The sequence below is a fragment of the Buteo buteo genome, chromosome 6 (genome assembly GCF_964188355.1).
Source record: "Buteo buteo chromosome 6, bButBut1.hap1.1, whole genome shotgun sequence".
In the NCBI taxonomy this organism is placed as follows: domain Eukaryota; kingdom Metazoa; phylum Chordata; class Aves; order Accipitriformes; family Accipitridae; genus Buteo; species Buteo buteo.
In genome coordinates, this window is record NC_134176.1 from 5,036,109 (window position 1) to 5,050,532 (window position 14,424).

General features: G+C 44.0%; 1 protein-coding gene and 1 non-coding gene across 2 annotated transcripts; one reads left to right on the top strand and one right to left on the bottom strand.

Moving 5' to 3' along the window:
* Positions 1-2,767: 2,767 nt before the first annotated feature.
* On the bottom strand, positions 2,768-13,478 carry TBPL2 (TATA-box binding protein like 2). Its single transcript, XM_075031025.1, has 7 exons — positions 13,428-13,478; positions 10,051-10,454; positions 8,951-9,038; positions 8,176-8,267; positions 7,133-7,300; positions 5,433-5,527; positions 2,768-2,847 (listed from the first exon to the last, which is right to left on the bottom strand). The coding sequence occupies exons 1-7, from the start codon at positions 13,476-13,478 to the stop codon at positions 2,768-2,770; spliced, it is 978 nt and encodes a 325-aa protein (XP_074887126.1).
* Positions 13,320-13,391, top strand: TRNAG-UCC (transfer RNA glycine (anticodon UCC)). The gene has a single exon. It is a non-coding gene; the product is annotated as a tRNA-Gly (tRNA).
* Positions 13,479-14,424: the final 946 nt, after the last annotated feature.

A 14,424-nucleotide genomic window follows, 5' to 3' on the forward strand; every position in this document is an offset into this window, starting at 1 on the left:
TGTGGGAAGCGGGCGGAGGGGCGGCCCCGGGTCCTTCCGCCGGGCAGAGAAGTAACGGGGGCGGCTTTGGAAAGAAATAAAACATTTCCTTTTTCTTTCTCGGAGCCTGGCTGCCTGCAGCACCTGCGGAAGGAAGGCGGGCTGCCCCCCCTTCCCTGCTCCCGGAGGAGGAGAGGGTGGGTGAGCAGTGGGGCAGGGCCTGCCCCACAGCAGGCAGGGCGGCCAGCCCAGCTCCACGGCACCCCGCTGAGGAAATTGTGCATTTTTCTAAAAAAAAAACGCAGACAGCGTCCACCGCAGATCTGCTATCACGCTTACTAAAGTCTACAGTACGCAGCAGGGTTGTATTCTGCTTGCCAGGGTGCTGGGTGTTCGCGTGAACCTGCCACAGGCGCTGCTGGCTGTAGCTCAGGAGAGGCATCGTTCGACTTCCCAGTGCAAGACACCCTGACCAGTACCAGCGCACTACTGGTGGGGCTCCAGCTGCAGTTCCCCTCATTGCAGTTCCCCTCATTGCAGTCCCGAGGTGGCCATCTGCACCGGAGCCAGCCAGTAACACTGCTGCATGGGCCATGTATACTAATCAAAGTCAGTCCCTATGTGTACAATAATATCAAGAACAGTTTGGATAATAAAAGTGGCAAATATTGCTGTGCATCTTTAAGTGACAGACTAGTAGGTTTCCTCACCCCAGCCTCAAAGTTGAAGCCAGAATCGGGAGTTAAACAGATATGATCAATGAGTATGTAAAAGCAGAGAGCCAGTCCTCTGCATCAGGGTATAGTGCGAAACACCGGGCAAGTAAAAGAGAGTCCACACAAGCCAGAATAACTTAAAGCAATATCCCCCCCCCTTCCAAAAAAACCAAACCCAAACAAAAACATGTCCCAGTTTAAACAACAAACATAATCCCATCCTGTATTGTTTCCCCTTCCTAGTGTACTTACGTGCTACAAAACACTAGCATGAACAGCACTATGTAGGCAGAACAAAGACAGTTGTTTTTAAGACAAGAGTTACCATAGCAAACTAACTTAATCAGTAGATCTGTGAAAAGGCAGAGCCCATTTCTTATCTTTAAGACTTTATCCATAGTTTTAAAGAGCATTAACTTCACTGATGAAATTATGTAGCAAGCTCTTCAGTAAAATGCAATTTCTTAAAAGAGGGCTCATCTTAAATAATCTTTTTCCAGCATCCCAATAAAAGCAGGTTGTTTTTCATTTGCAAAAGATTATTGTAACTCAGGCTTATCAGCTATTACAGCTACAGTGCAAATAAAAGTCCAGCCCATAGCTGTGGAAAGTCTGCAGTGTTAGAAAACAAACAGAAAAGTAAGCCTCTGTTTAGAATAGATTTGAGTGTGGAAATCCACAGTTTGACTGTGACAAAGAATCCGATAACATAGTTAAGACAAGTTTATCATAAGGAAGTGCATGAAGTTTTTCAAACTTTTTCCAGAGGAGCAGAGAGACAGTTATAAAAGCACTTGTGAGACATATTGCAGACACAGAAGTTGAAATCACGTCCTCACCGAATCAGAAATAAAACTTGTGACAGCAAAGCTAAACCCTGCAAGACTATGACACCCTATTCTGTATTAAGCCATTGCGCGTATGGTGTATTTCCATCAATGACAGAGGTAGCTTTTGGCCTGGGTTGCACTTAAGTCATCTAACAGCAACCTCTAGTGGCTCAGGGAGTTTCCTGACAGATCTGTCCCATCTTCAGCAGGAAACAAGGGGAGGACATGACAAACCCCAGCAGCACCAAAGCCCTGTTCTGGAAAAAAAACCAACAAACTTGCTTCCAGAGAATCATAGGAGGTACCAGAACAGTCAAGGGACAGTCTTTGCACTGTTCCTAGTCACATCACCAGTCTGAGCAGGACACCTTTTGCAAATGACACCTTGAGTTCACTTGGAGATGAGACATAAAGTACAAGAACCCCACTGTATTTTCCTCAAGTCCATTTTAAAGGCAGTTCCTAACCGACATGTTTTTGTCTGGGCCAAGCAACAAACTCCCATCATCTGAGGGGACTTCAGTAATACAAGTGGGTACCATTTTATTAAAATCTAATTTGTGTCATAACAAATTAGATAATTTGCTTAGTTACCCCTCTACCCACAGACTTCCTACATATATTCCAGCACTGCCAGGGGCCTTGAATATCTTCTCTGTAAAAGGAGTACCAACACCATTACACACAAGTGTTTGTCCAACTGGTAGAATCAGAGGGACTCAACAGATGTCCTCTGCAATCACTGTCTTCAAAACACTGAAATCAAGTCATGCTGGATTTTGTAAGCTATACTGTAGACAAAAATATATTTTGAGTTTAAACATGACAATACAACATCACAGGAGCTAGGTTTCAGTACACTTAAAGCTGAGGATTTTGATAAAGCTAGTTTGAAGTACAGAGTTGATTCACCTGTTTAACAGGGGAAAAAAAGACACATGGTTTCTCTTACAAAATACTTAACTGACACCTTAATATGCATTCTATTAAAAGTACATCCATTTGGCAAATTTTTCAGCTTGACAGAAGTTGTCAGAACTCAAGTGGGTTACAGACAGCTAATCTGAAAGCAAAAAAACATTTCACAAACTATAGAAAGGCATCAGCATTTACAGCATTCAGAATGGCATCGTTTGCTTAATAAGCCACAACTGTTCAGTTGGGTCCAGGAATGTCCTTGCTTCTGATCCATGGATAGCAATACAAACTCATTTATTATTCTTAGTTGCTTCATGGGCCATGTTATGATGCTTTCTTGAAAGCTTTTAGAATGGGGTAGATGTTCTCAAATGCCTCATAGATTTCAGAACGCTCTTTTGCTCCTAGAAAAAGACATTAAGGAAAAAACAAGTTAAGAACTAACAGAGTGTTGGGAATAACTGAATGCAACTCAAACCTAAGATTACAAACCATGAAGAAACACAGGAGTTTAAAAGCAACTTACTATTAGTTAAAGGCAGAATTTTTATCCTACTTCCAACCCAAACCATTCTATGATTCTAGGTGGCAGAAGGAGCCTTAAAGACCATCCAGTTCCAACCCCTCTGCCATGGGCAGGGACACCTTCCACTAGACCAGGTTGCTCAAAGCCCCATCCAACCCAGCCTTGAACACTCCCAGGGATGGGGCATCCACAGCTCCTCTGGGCAACCTGTTCCAGTGTCTCACCACCCTCACAGTGAAGAACTTCTTCCTTACATCTAATCTAAATCTGCCCTCTTTCAGTTTAAAGCCATTACCCCTCATCCTATCACTACAGTCCCTGATAAAGAGTTCCTCCCCATCTTTCTTATAAGCCCCCTTTAAGTACTGAAAGGCTGCAATAAGGTCTCCCCTGAGCCTTCTCTTCTCCAGACTGAACCACCTCAACTCTCTCAGCCTGTCCTCATAGGAGAGGTGCTCCAGCCCTCTCATTATCTTTGTGGCCCTCCTCTGGACCTGCTCCAACAGGTCCATGTCCTTCTTATGTTGGGAATCCCAGAGCTGAACGCAGTACTGCAGGGGGGTGTCACCAGAGCAGAGGGGCAGAATCCCCTCCCTCGACCTGCTGGTCACGCTTCTTTTGATGCAGCCCAGGATACAGTTGGCTTTCTGGGCTGCGAGCATACGTTGCTCACTCATATTCAGTTTTTTCATCCACTAACACCCCCAAGTCCCTCTCCTCAGGGCTCCTCTCAATCCACTCATTGCCCAGCCTGTATTTGTGCTTGGGATTGCCCCAACCCATGTGCAGGACCTTGCACTTGGGCTTGTTGAACTTCACAAGGTTCACATGGTCCCACCTCTCAAGCCTGTCAAGGTCCCTCTGGAGGAACCTCAAAGAACAATTTTTATCTTGCTTTAAGACTAGACTAGTTTTGTTTAATCTGTGGAACCAAAACAGTTGGCCACACTTGACAGGTGCAAAACATTGGTTTTGGAAAAAAAAAGGCAACTGAAAAAAGCCATGGTGTTATCTGCTTAACAGTAACAGCTCTGCCTGTTGATAAGGTAAAGGGAAGATAGAAACAAGAAATGAAGGGCATTTATTCCAATACTGGAACTTGAGCCACAGTTTGAGAACTCCCCTCCTCCAGTTCTGAGAAGCTTTTTTTATTTTTAGGCTTTCTTACAGCACCTGTGATTTCAAAGCTAGCCTTTTCCATGTTACTGCAAACAAATCTTTAATAACAAGCCTTGTACACTAACTGTATTGCAGTAAGCAGGAACATTCCTCACCAGTGACACTATTATGCTAGTACAACATACACTAGCTACAAGAAAACTGTGTTTAAATGAACTAGCAGTTGCATTAAGTGCCACTCAGGATGAATGTGTAAACCTTTCCCTCAGAACACACTTGGACATGACTAACTCATCTGCATTATTACAACTTTTACTTTCAAAAGTAAAGTTACTTTCTTGATTAGGGAAAAAAACCTCACAGCTCAGCAAATGCAGTTTTGTCATTACAGTTGGGCCCAGTGTTCACAGATGAGGACTTACCTTAGTCCTTCTGGGCAGGCTGCACACTCAAGGGTGTTGCAATTAGTGTGCCCAAACCCACAAGTATCAGTGGAATGGAACTGGTCACTGTGATTTTACTGGACCCAAGAAGGTGGGGGGGGACACTGGAGGGGGAAGCATTTAAGCTTTGTACCGAATGCCTTGTTCTTCACTTAGGCAGAGCTCATTCATGATTACGAGAATCTCTGGCTAAGGCAGGCACTTCTCTTGTCTTTCACATACCTCAAAGCTGTGTTGCAAATATACATACAGCATTCAACTCCTCTGGGAACAAGTGCCATTTACCTTTCAGTACATCTGAATAAAAGTATTTTCACAAGCTTTACAAAGGAATCTGTTAGGAACATACACTCAGTAATTCAACTTTTTTGACATGGGATCTGTGGTACAGATACCTGCTGAGCACGCTTACTCAGCAAGGCTTTTGCCTCATGAGTGTTTTGCCAAACAGTCTGGAACAAGTTCTTCCATCTCCACCCTTTCCTGTAATAATCCCTGATGTTGTCAGTGAAGTGTTTTAAGGAGTTTGCTTCCTGACCAAGCAAATTTAAATTACTTATTGTGATATTTGTATTTAAGTGACTGTGTAGTTTCTAGCACATCAGCATCCTGTTAGGATTCTGTACATTGACATGGGGCATTATTCTTTATATAAAATAAAGGTACTCAAGTTTAACAACATGGAAAATCTGAGACGCTATATGAAGCAATATGAGATTCCAGTGCAACAATACTGATATTGTTATCTCTGGAAAACACAGATAAGCAGTAGCAGGCATTAAAAAGATCGCTGAGTGGCTTTACTGTGGCTAGATAGTAGTTTAGCTAATGTTCAATTTAAACGCTTTCTCAGAAGATATGGTAGCAGTTGATTACAGATATACAGAGGGAGACCACTTACCAGTCAGTACAACTTTTCCAGACACAAAGATAAGCAGCACTATCCTCGGTTTGACCATCCTATAAATAAGGCCAGGAAATAGTTCAGGTTCATAGCTGTTTCAAAGCAAGCAGGTAAGATCAGTAAAATGCAAATACTGTTTCAGTGTTGTATGCATAAAGTGCACTTTAGTTATATTAACAATAGCGTAATTAAACCCACAGACTTTAGCTAGCTACCCAGAGAAAGGCAGGTCAGGTTTTAGACATCTTCAAGAGAAACCTGGTAATCCTAGCTGGAGCTGGTAGGAGTTCTTCATGCTTACTTTTAAAGACCTCTGAGCCACTTCTGAATGCAATTTTCCATAGCACTGAAACCATTATTGTAATTTTCAAACCATACTCAAATACTTAGTCTGCAAAGAGCTCTTATCAGGAAGCATCTTGTGCAACAAAGACAAGATGACAGCCAAGTGAATCTTTAATATATATTTAGTCCCCAAATTAAATGCAAAATATTGAATGCAGTGCTAATAAAAGATAACTGAATTTTGATTTTGTCAGTGCTGAAATCATCCCTTCTTCCTCAGTGATGGCAATAACTAGTTCTGAACAAGCCCGTCTTGAGGGCACAGCATGCTCATCACTTGACTACAGGTTTACTTTAAATTGATGGCTAATAGACATCTAGACAGAAAGAACCAAAGCAATATCCCAGAAACACTGTATTTTCAGTTGTGTATTTTGCAGCTGCAGTCTGGCTTCACACCTGAAGGTTAGAAACCTTATCCTTGCAGATAGGCATTTGGCTGGACAGGATTTAAGAGGCCTGCTTACTATGAAAGGTTCACAATGGAGCAAGGGCATAGATCAGGTTCAAGTAGCTTAAGAGCTGCTCCAATTAAACCTGAAGTGTTTAATCAAGACTGGCTATTTTCCTATTGACATGGTCTGTAGTGAAGAAAAATACCCACTAAGGTTTGGTATTGCACTTGGCAATAACAGGAGACTAGTAAAATTCTGATCACCAACACCGCTCAGATTAATGACAGTCTCCGGTGCGCATTGCTGATATGCAGCAGCACCAAAGATTGCGTCAATATTCACTGTCAAAGAAAGCTTTTACAAAAGAGAGTATCTTCATTAACCAACTGAACAAAGAACCCAGGAGCTTCTTGCAGTTCTTCGGCTCTTCATCTTAACCAGGTCTAATGTGCATCTAATTTACCCCAGAAGTGACTTGTGACTTGAACACTTGTGTAGTAGGCTCACAGTTGCAAGGTTTCTAAAGCTGGTGTTTATGGTGTCCCTGCAAGGAGAAAGCAGCAAACACCACACAGGAGGGCAGTTTTAGAAGAGCCCTTCACTGTTGGATTGTGTCAGTCATGGTTTCAAGCACTGGAAGCTTTACTGCTAGCTGCTGTATGTCATCCTGGCAGTCAAGCGCAGGGTCATTTTGGCCTGTGCCCCACTCCGAAGGAGTTATTGCAGAAAATAAACCTTACTATCTTTATTGTAACACGTGGCATCTACAGCCACTTCATGCTGGCTGAACCAGCAAGCATGTCTTTTGGTGAGAAAAAGACATGCTTGATATTCAGTATCCAGTTAATTATTATGCTCTTCTGCTAGACTTGTACAGCCTCAGGATTTGAGTCTCTTCACAGCTTACAAAGACACTGCTCCAAGTTGCATGGGGTTGTAACCCTGACTTCCACATACCTGCTGAACTGCGGGTGAGTGAGAACCAAGCCTTCCAGCCGGATGGGGAACCTCACGTCACAGCTCCCAACCATATTCTGTATCTTGAAGTCCAGGAACTTGGCAGGGAACCCAAGTTTCTGCACCACACGTGCATACTTCCTGGCTGCAAGCCGCGATTGCTCTTCACTGAAGGAAGAGCAGAAAGGAAAAGCAGCTTCGATTAGTGCTTTCTTCTGCTCTCAAGATGGAAGTCAGTTTAGAGCCACCACCATGCTAATCTGTGCTCCAGAAAAAAAGATATGCTGCTGCTCAAAATAGCAAGCCTCTATCCCCAGAACCACATCAGTGAGCTAAAGGGAATAAAGCACTTTGTCATTCACTTTCCTGTGGTTTATTTGAACACATTGGAGCATACTGCATCACCCAGGAGTTCCCCTCTTCAGGGGTTTCTCAGTTCCTCACAACAGCTTCTCAGAAATGATCCAAGAGGTAGACTGCAGACACCGGTACAATCATCTAGCTAGTTGGGGTGGTGGTAGGGGTTGGAGAAGGTATCCTAAGCTGTAAGTTAATGCATTATCTCATTGACAGTTTAGGCACATAAAAACCAAGGCAGCTGCTGAACTTGAGGAAAAGAGCTTCGGAGTACAGAAATAAGCTTTGCCTTTCTCCAATTCCCATTTTCTTTAGAGGCAGATGTGTTGACTGGTGAACACAGACACTGAAGAGAGACTTGACAGACACAAGTTATGTCCTAACTCACTTTAAAGTCGGTGAGAAATGCAAATAACCCCTTAACAATTCCTGGGCACTTTAGCAGCTTTTCTGCTAGTGTCTGCTCAGCTCAATCTATATTCAGAGACAGAAGCAAGCAATTCAGTAATTACTAAACTGGCATCATGAAGAAAGCTAGGCATTTTTCAGCATCAGTGCTTCATTTTTTTCTTGCAATTATGACAGCCCTTTACTAGATAATTTAAACAAGATTTTCTGACATTTTTCATCAGAATATAGGCGTAGCTGCAAGACCCAGACCTTCAGAGGGAAGAAAACAAAAATACCTTTTTGCTCCTGTGCAGACAATTTTTCCTGAACTGAAGATGAGGGCTGTTGTTCGTGGTTCCCTGATTCTCATGATGACAGCAGCAAACCTCTACAAATACAGAAGACCTCACAGTCCAGCTGAGGGATTTAGCTGGTCTGTATTTCTGTTCATTCTTTCAAGAACTGTCACTTTCAAAGCTCAACACAGCATGCATTTGCTTTGTAAAAGCATTTATTTACCAGCCTGAAGTTATTTTCCACTCCCCTAGGACCAGGGGGCATAAGACTACAGTCACAGGACCACTGCCTTGTCCCTTACATTTTTTGTTGAGCAGTTTGGAGTCACTTACAGAAAGCCCATTATTCCCAGTGATATTCTAGTCTCGGCCACTTGCTAGTAGTATCGGGTAATACCAGTTTGACTCCAGTAATTATCTTTCCTTCAGCCACAAGTTTCAGGGCAGATCTTTCCTCCCCCCTAGCGAGGGCTGCTTGAGCTATTTCAGCTGGAGGTAGCTGGCCACAGGTGGGAGAGTTCATCTCCTTTCTTGAATAGCTTAGTAACATCTCATTGCTCTGGCTTTATTAAAAAAAAAAAATAAGAAAGAAAATCTCCTTGTGGTCCCCTGTATTTCTTTTAATTTAACAGGCCCAAATTGCAGATTTTTATGACTTTCCCCTGTGGGTCAAGACAGCACTATTAGAAAAAGTACAAAGCTCATGGTGTTTATTAGAATCCATCAGCACTGAGAAAGGGAAGTGAGGGTAAAGCTTTGAGTCCTTAAGATTTACCTTTGGGTTATACTCTGCATTTCTGGCACGCAGAGCTATGTTCTTCAGATCTAGTTTACAAGCCAAGTTTACAGTCGACACTATATTCCTGAGGAATGAGAAAGGAATTTTCTTACTGCAAGAGCAAACCACTGCAGAGCCAACCCCCAACATTATCAGCTTAATGTGAGGTCACACTCCAATTAATAATTGCCATCAACTAATTTCCTGCCTACCTCTTTCCCACTCTAGCATTAAGCTACTTTTGGCAAAACTTAAGTAATTCAATACCAAAATTACAGTTTGAGATATAACAAGGTACAAAATTATTAGTCCCTGAATACTGAGTTTGTGTGACTTCCAATAACTACATTACTGAAGTCTTTTACAGCTTTGAATGGAACCATTACTGAGTGTTTACAGAGTTACTACAGCACTCTTAAGGTAGGTAAGGGTATGTTATTCTCTACAGGTATAAACTACTCCATAGTTGCTCTAGCCTAGACAGGACAGGATCTTTTAATGAGGCCAGAATTTCTCACACTTCTTTTCATGCCCCTTTCCCTTGCTCAGAAACCTTCTCAGAAAAGCAGACTCACATCTTTAAACCCCTGGAGTCTGCTGTCATCCTTAACATTCTCCTTGCTGGAAGAAATCCTCCTTTTCAAGTATTTTTGTCTTTTCATCCTGCAGACTGAAGTAACTAGCAGTACATACTATATATAAATAATTTCTACCAAGCACTTCTCTCTGAGAGACTTCATCTCCTGTCTCCCAGAAGAGAGTTTTCCCCCTTAACAAGCCAGAGGCATTTCAGATACTTGCTCACCCAGCAGATTTATCAAGTCACTCTCCACTGTTTTGCTAAGCTGTGTATTGCTCTGTGCCATTTCCATTTTTGCATTGCACTGATCAGCACAGTATCCAGTTGCCTTCCAATATCATCAGTTCATTTGCTCCATATCTCCTCAGAGAGGAATAACTGCCTCCCTAGTTTTTTGGGTGGGCTTATTTAAGACCAAACCACACTTGCTGCATTCTCTGAGAAGTCAGAGCAGTACCTTGCAGTTTAAGCAAATCTATGGCTGTGTGATACATATATAATACATATATAAACTTACTGCAACTGAGGAACTATGCCAGAGCTTTCTGATGCAGGTGTTACTGGTGTCATAGGAGTCATTGGTGTCATTGGAGGACACATGCCAGATGCTTCAGGAGATGGTTGAGTTGCATCTAGATAGGACAAGCTGCTTTCATCCATGAAGATGCTGCTGTCCTCATCTCTTGATATTGACCCATCAAGCTCCTTTTGTGTTTCATGACCATATTCAGATAGATTTTGTTCCTTGTTATCTTGGGTAATATCTGGAAGAAAGCTGAGATCCACAGAGAAGTCTGTAGGAAGCTCTTTGGGCTGATTAAATTGAGAACCAAACAACACATCTTCAGTTGTTTGAATTGGAAGGTCTACACCATAAGGGCTCATGGGAGTAAACAGCTGAGGACTACTTGAGAGGTCATCCTTGAATTAAGAAAAAAGTGTCATTAAGGATCATGTATTAAAACATTTACTTTAACAGGGAGACTAAATTAAGATTAATCTTCTATTCAATGAAGAAGTTGAAATCATTTTCCCACACACACATTGTGGTAAAGAATAGTCTTCAGATTTGAAAGCATGTTGTTTGCTTGTCTATCAGCATATAAAAATCCAGATAACTCCTATAGTAGAGATATGCATTTTCCCACCACACTTCAGAGGCAGTCTAGAATACTGTAATACCACATATTGAGAAATACTATATACCTTCAGCAGTGACTGGAGGTACAATGTTGGCACTTTGCCCTTCACAGCCGCTGCCGTGCCTCAGTTATGCATATAACCAACATAATTGCTCACGAGTTTTTCCAAGGATGACAGCTGGCATTTTCTGGCTAGCTTTAACTCCCATTCAATCAGTATGTTACTATTTCCTCTCCCTGCTACCAGGGGACAGTGTCGGTGCTACGTTGGATTTATGCAACAGAGGGCAGCAGCTCACAGAATCACGAGCAGTTTATTCTTTCAGCTGCTGGGGGTCACCAGACTAATTTGAGACATAGTTAGCAAAGCCAGCATCCTTTCCTGGATCAAGCATGCAACATATCTGCAAGCAAGTTCTTGCATAACAACGTCCTTCTTTATCAGCTATTTATTATTATTAAAAGCTATTTAAGAGGCATCATAATATTGAGGAGGCAAGAGTTTAGAAAAGGATTTATTCCCTTCTCCATTAAGGCATAAGCTTCTAGTTAGCGGAAAGCTGCTTCCAAGAAGGTGGTTTCTGCCAATACCCACAGCAGGTGACAGCTAGGACAAGACAATCCGTACAAGAGGCTTTGTGTTCATTTCAGCATTTTTGGGCTTGAGAGCCAAAAGGACTTGAAAAGTCCAAGCACAAATCAGAACAGGGAACAGTGCACAAGTCTGAGGCCCTCGAGTTGGCAGCAACTGCCTGAGCTCCAGTGGGAGCGGGGTTTCCAGATCACTGATTTTTCAGCCCTGAGCTAGTGCTGCTCTATGCTCTGTGCTAATCAGCTCACTTAGCAATGCAACCATGCACACGGGGAGATCTCTGCTCCCACTTTGCAGTATATTTGCCTGTAGACACCTGGAAATCTTTTACTAAGTGAGAAATCCACCCAGTGAACCCTTACTGTCTTGAATACCAGTGTGATCAGGTCTAGCTCTGAAAGCATCATGAGCACCTGGGTTCAAAACTGTTTCTAAAACTGACTTTGAGTGCAGAGCCCCATGAGATCAGCTGGGGCAGAGTGCTGCTGACTAAGACTAGGCACTCCTTAACCCCTTGGCTCTTTGGAAAACAGGATCCAAGAGCACTATCTGAGAATTAAGAGGTCAGATACAAATGTATTAACAGTTACAAGTAACAATATACTATGGAGTAACTAAAATACCTCCATTTTAAATAGATATTTTTCAAGTTAGCAACAGGGGGAGGAAGGCACAGTCTCTGCAAGACCTTCACCGGGTGGGTGATCAAGGTTTAGCTGTACAGGAGCTAATTAAGGAAGTTTTGTATGAACCACAATGCAGAGAAGATGGTTCAAAAAAAGCCTCATCACCACGAGCCTGTAGGACTACTCACACATCAGAGAACACAATAAATGTAACAGTCAAAAAACCCCCCACAGTCTGTGGTGTAGCTTAAATAAAGAAGCCGATGGAGTGGTATATGAGGCTGGAAGTATTAAATAGCTGTAAAACAAGTAAAAAAAAGTAACAAAGTAAACTGCATAGGGTAGGTAGAAACAGAAAGGAAATCTTCCTTTCTCATTGGGTTTCCATACAACTGGTCTGAGAAAAAGCCCTTATAGGGTTAAGCGCTGGGGAAGATTGCCTTCTTGTTAGGCAGATGCTCAGAGGCTGTGAAAGGGGGCACAAGACCATGTTTATATTGGGCTGGCTGCCAAGGGTTATTGCTATAGACTCTAGGTTAATTAACTTTACTGAAGGCCCCCATCAACTTCATAGCTTTGGACATCTCCCAGCAGCTCCAGGAAGGAGATTTCACACATAGATCCTGTCTGAGATCACCAAGTTTGGGGCAGCTTGAGGGGAAACAGCCCTTTTCACTTCCACTGCAGGAATCCCTGTAACCCAGGTATACATAAATCAAATCCAGCTGCTCTAAGCAACAGACTTGGATTTTTTTTTTTCCTCTTTCTGCAGTGATATCTCACATATCTGCTGTTATCAAGTATCCCAGCAAGTCTGAAGTAGAAAAAGCTCAGTAGCATTTGTAAAGCCGTGGTTACACCTCACCACGTTGTATACTTTATAGGGCCATATTCGGAGGGCCTGACTGACTGCCACTAGGAGGTCTCTGGATTTAAACAGCCTGTGCTAAACCCATTTTCTAAGCTGAAAATTAGTTTACAGGATGCGTGTAAAGAAGTTGTGTTCCCTGGGTGAAGGTGATGCTCAGCAGTGGAGTCCAGCCCTCTCCTGGTCCCTCACTCTGTTGTCTCTGCAACTACCTGAGACCAGGAAGGCTATTCCAAATAGCAAAAAAAAAAAGAATTTTTGCAAGCATTTACCAACCAGCTTGAAGAGATCCAAGCCTCCTGGCCCCTCAGTACCAACACCCCCCCAGTCCACAGGCTGGTCCTCGCAAACAGCACTGCTATAGCCAGACTTTAAAGGCAGCAGCGTTCCTCTTACAACGGATGAGAGCGACCTCCCCCCGCAGAAAGCCCCTCCAGGGCTCCTCCGTGCTCCCAGCAGCTCTGGATCACCACAACTCGCTACTCCTCCACACAGAACCGAAGATGGAGGCGGTTGATGCCAGAGTTGAGGCGCAGGCGGGAAAATCTTATCGCCGCGGCGTTGGTGGTATAGTGGTGAGCATAGCTGCCTTCCAAGCAGTTGACCCGGGTTCGATTCCCGGCCAACGCAACACACTTTTTTTTCCTTTTTTCCCCCCTCTCTTACCTGCCCTCCGCACTGCTCCAGGTACTGCTCCAGCGGCGACACACGATCCATGGGTATAGCCACCCACCCCACCCGGGCTCCCCAAAACCCCGCCCGGGCCCGGTTTTAACCCTGAGGGTCGGCACCGGGGGCAGGTGGGTCTCGTTAGGGAGCAAAGCCCAGCGCAGCTGATCCCCGCCGGGTATGATTTTTACCCCCATCAAACAGCCTTATGAGCTTTTCACCTGCCCTTGTCAGGGTTTGCTCCATCTTGTGCAAGGGCTGGAGAAATCAGGGTGGTCTCATGTGCTTTACGTGAGCCTACGAGCACAACCTGCTCCCCTCTGCGGGGCTGAAGATAAATGGGGAGTCGGGGCTGCGGCTTAAACCTTGCAAAGATAATGCTTCACTTCCAGCTGGTGCTTTTTAGCGAGCAAGTGTAATGTGCCCTTAATTTCTCCCACCTTCCTCATTGACTGCAATAAGGCACACCTGGTCCTTTGAGAGCAGCCCCAGCCCAAAATTATAAACCTCAAACTTAAGGGCCTTGCAAAATGGCCTGTTCTCAGCTGGGTCAGCATTGCTAACGCTGCTTTAAATTGCTAACACTGCTTTAAATTGCTAACACTGCTTTAACTCCTTACATTTGCTGCTGTTCTCCCCTTGCGGACATTTTCCCCGGCTGGTGTCTGTGTTTCTGCCCCTCACGAGTGATGATTTAAGGCCATTCCCTCCTTGAAAGACTCAGGCGCGGAGAGTCCGAGCGCGCGGCAGCGTGTTCCCGGAGGGACTTCGCGCTGTGCCTCGCTGATTGATGCTGCGGGAGTCTCACGCTGCCGAGGCGGCTCGGCTTGGGCGCTGCTTGTCTTGATGCCAGCGGTCGCTGCCTGACTTGTTCCTTCTCTCCCGTCCTGTCACTGCACGGTGACCGATGGATGGGTTTTTGTGAAGTCACAGCTGGGGACGCGTCCCTGTCTGGGCTGGTGGATGTGCTGACTGCTGTGATCAATGCACCTGC

Coding starts and splice junctions, on each gene's coding strand:
- TBPL2 (XM_075031025.1), bottom strand. CDS start 13,478: ATGGATCGTGTGTCGCCGCTGGAGCAGTACCTGGAGCAGTGCGGAGGG. Junction 10,455..13,427: donor TGGAGCAGTGCGGAGGGCAG/GTAAGAGAGGGG, acceptor TCTTAATTCAAG/GATGACCTCTCAAGTAGTCC. Junction 5,528..7,132: donor ACTCACCCGCAGTTCAGCAG/GTATGTGGAAGT, acceptor GCTTTGAAACAG/CTATGAACCTGAACTATTTC.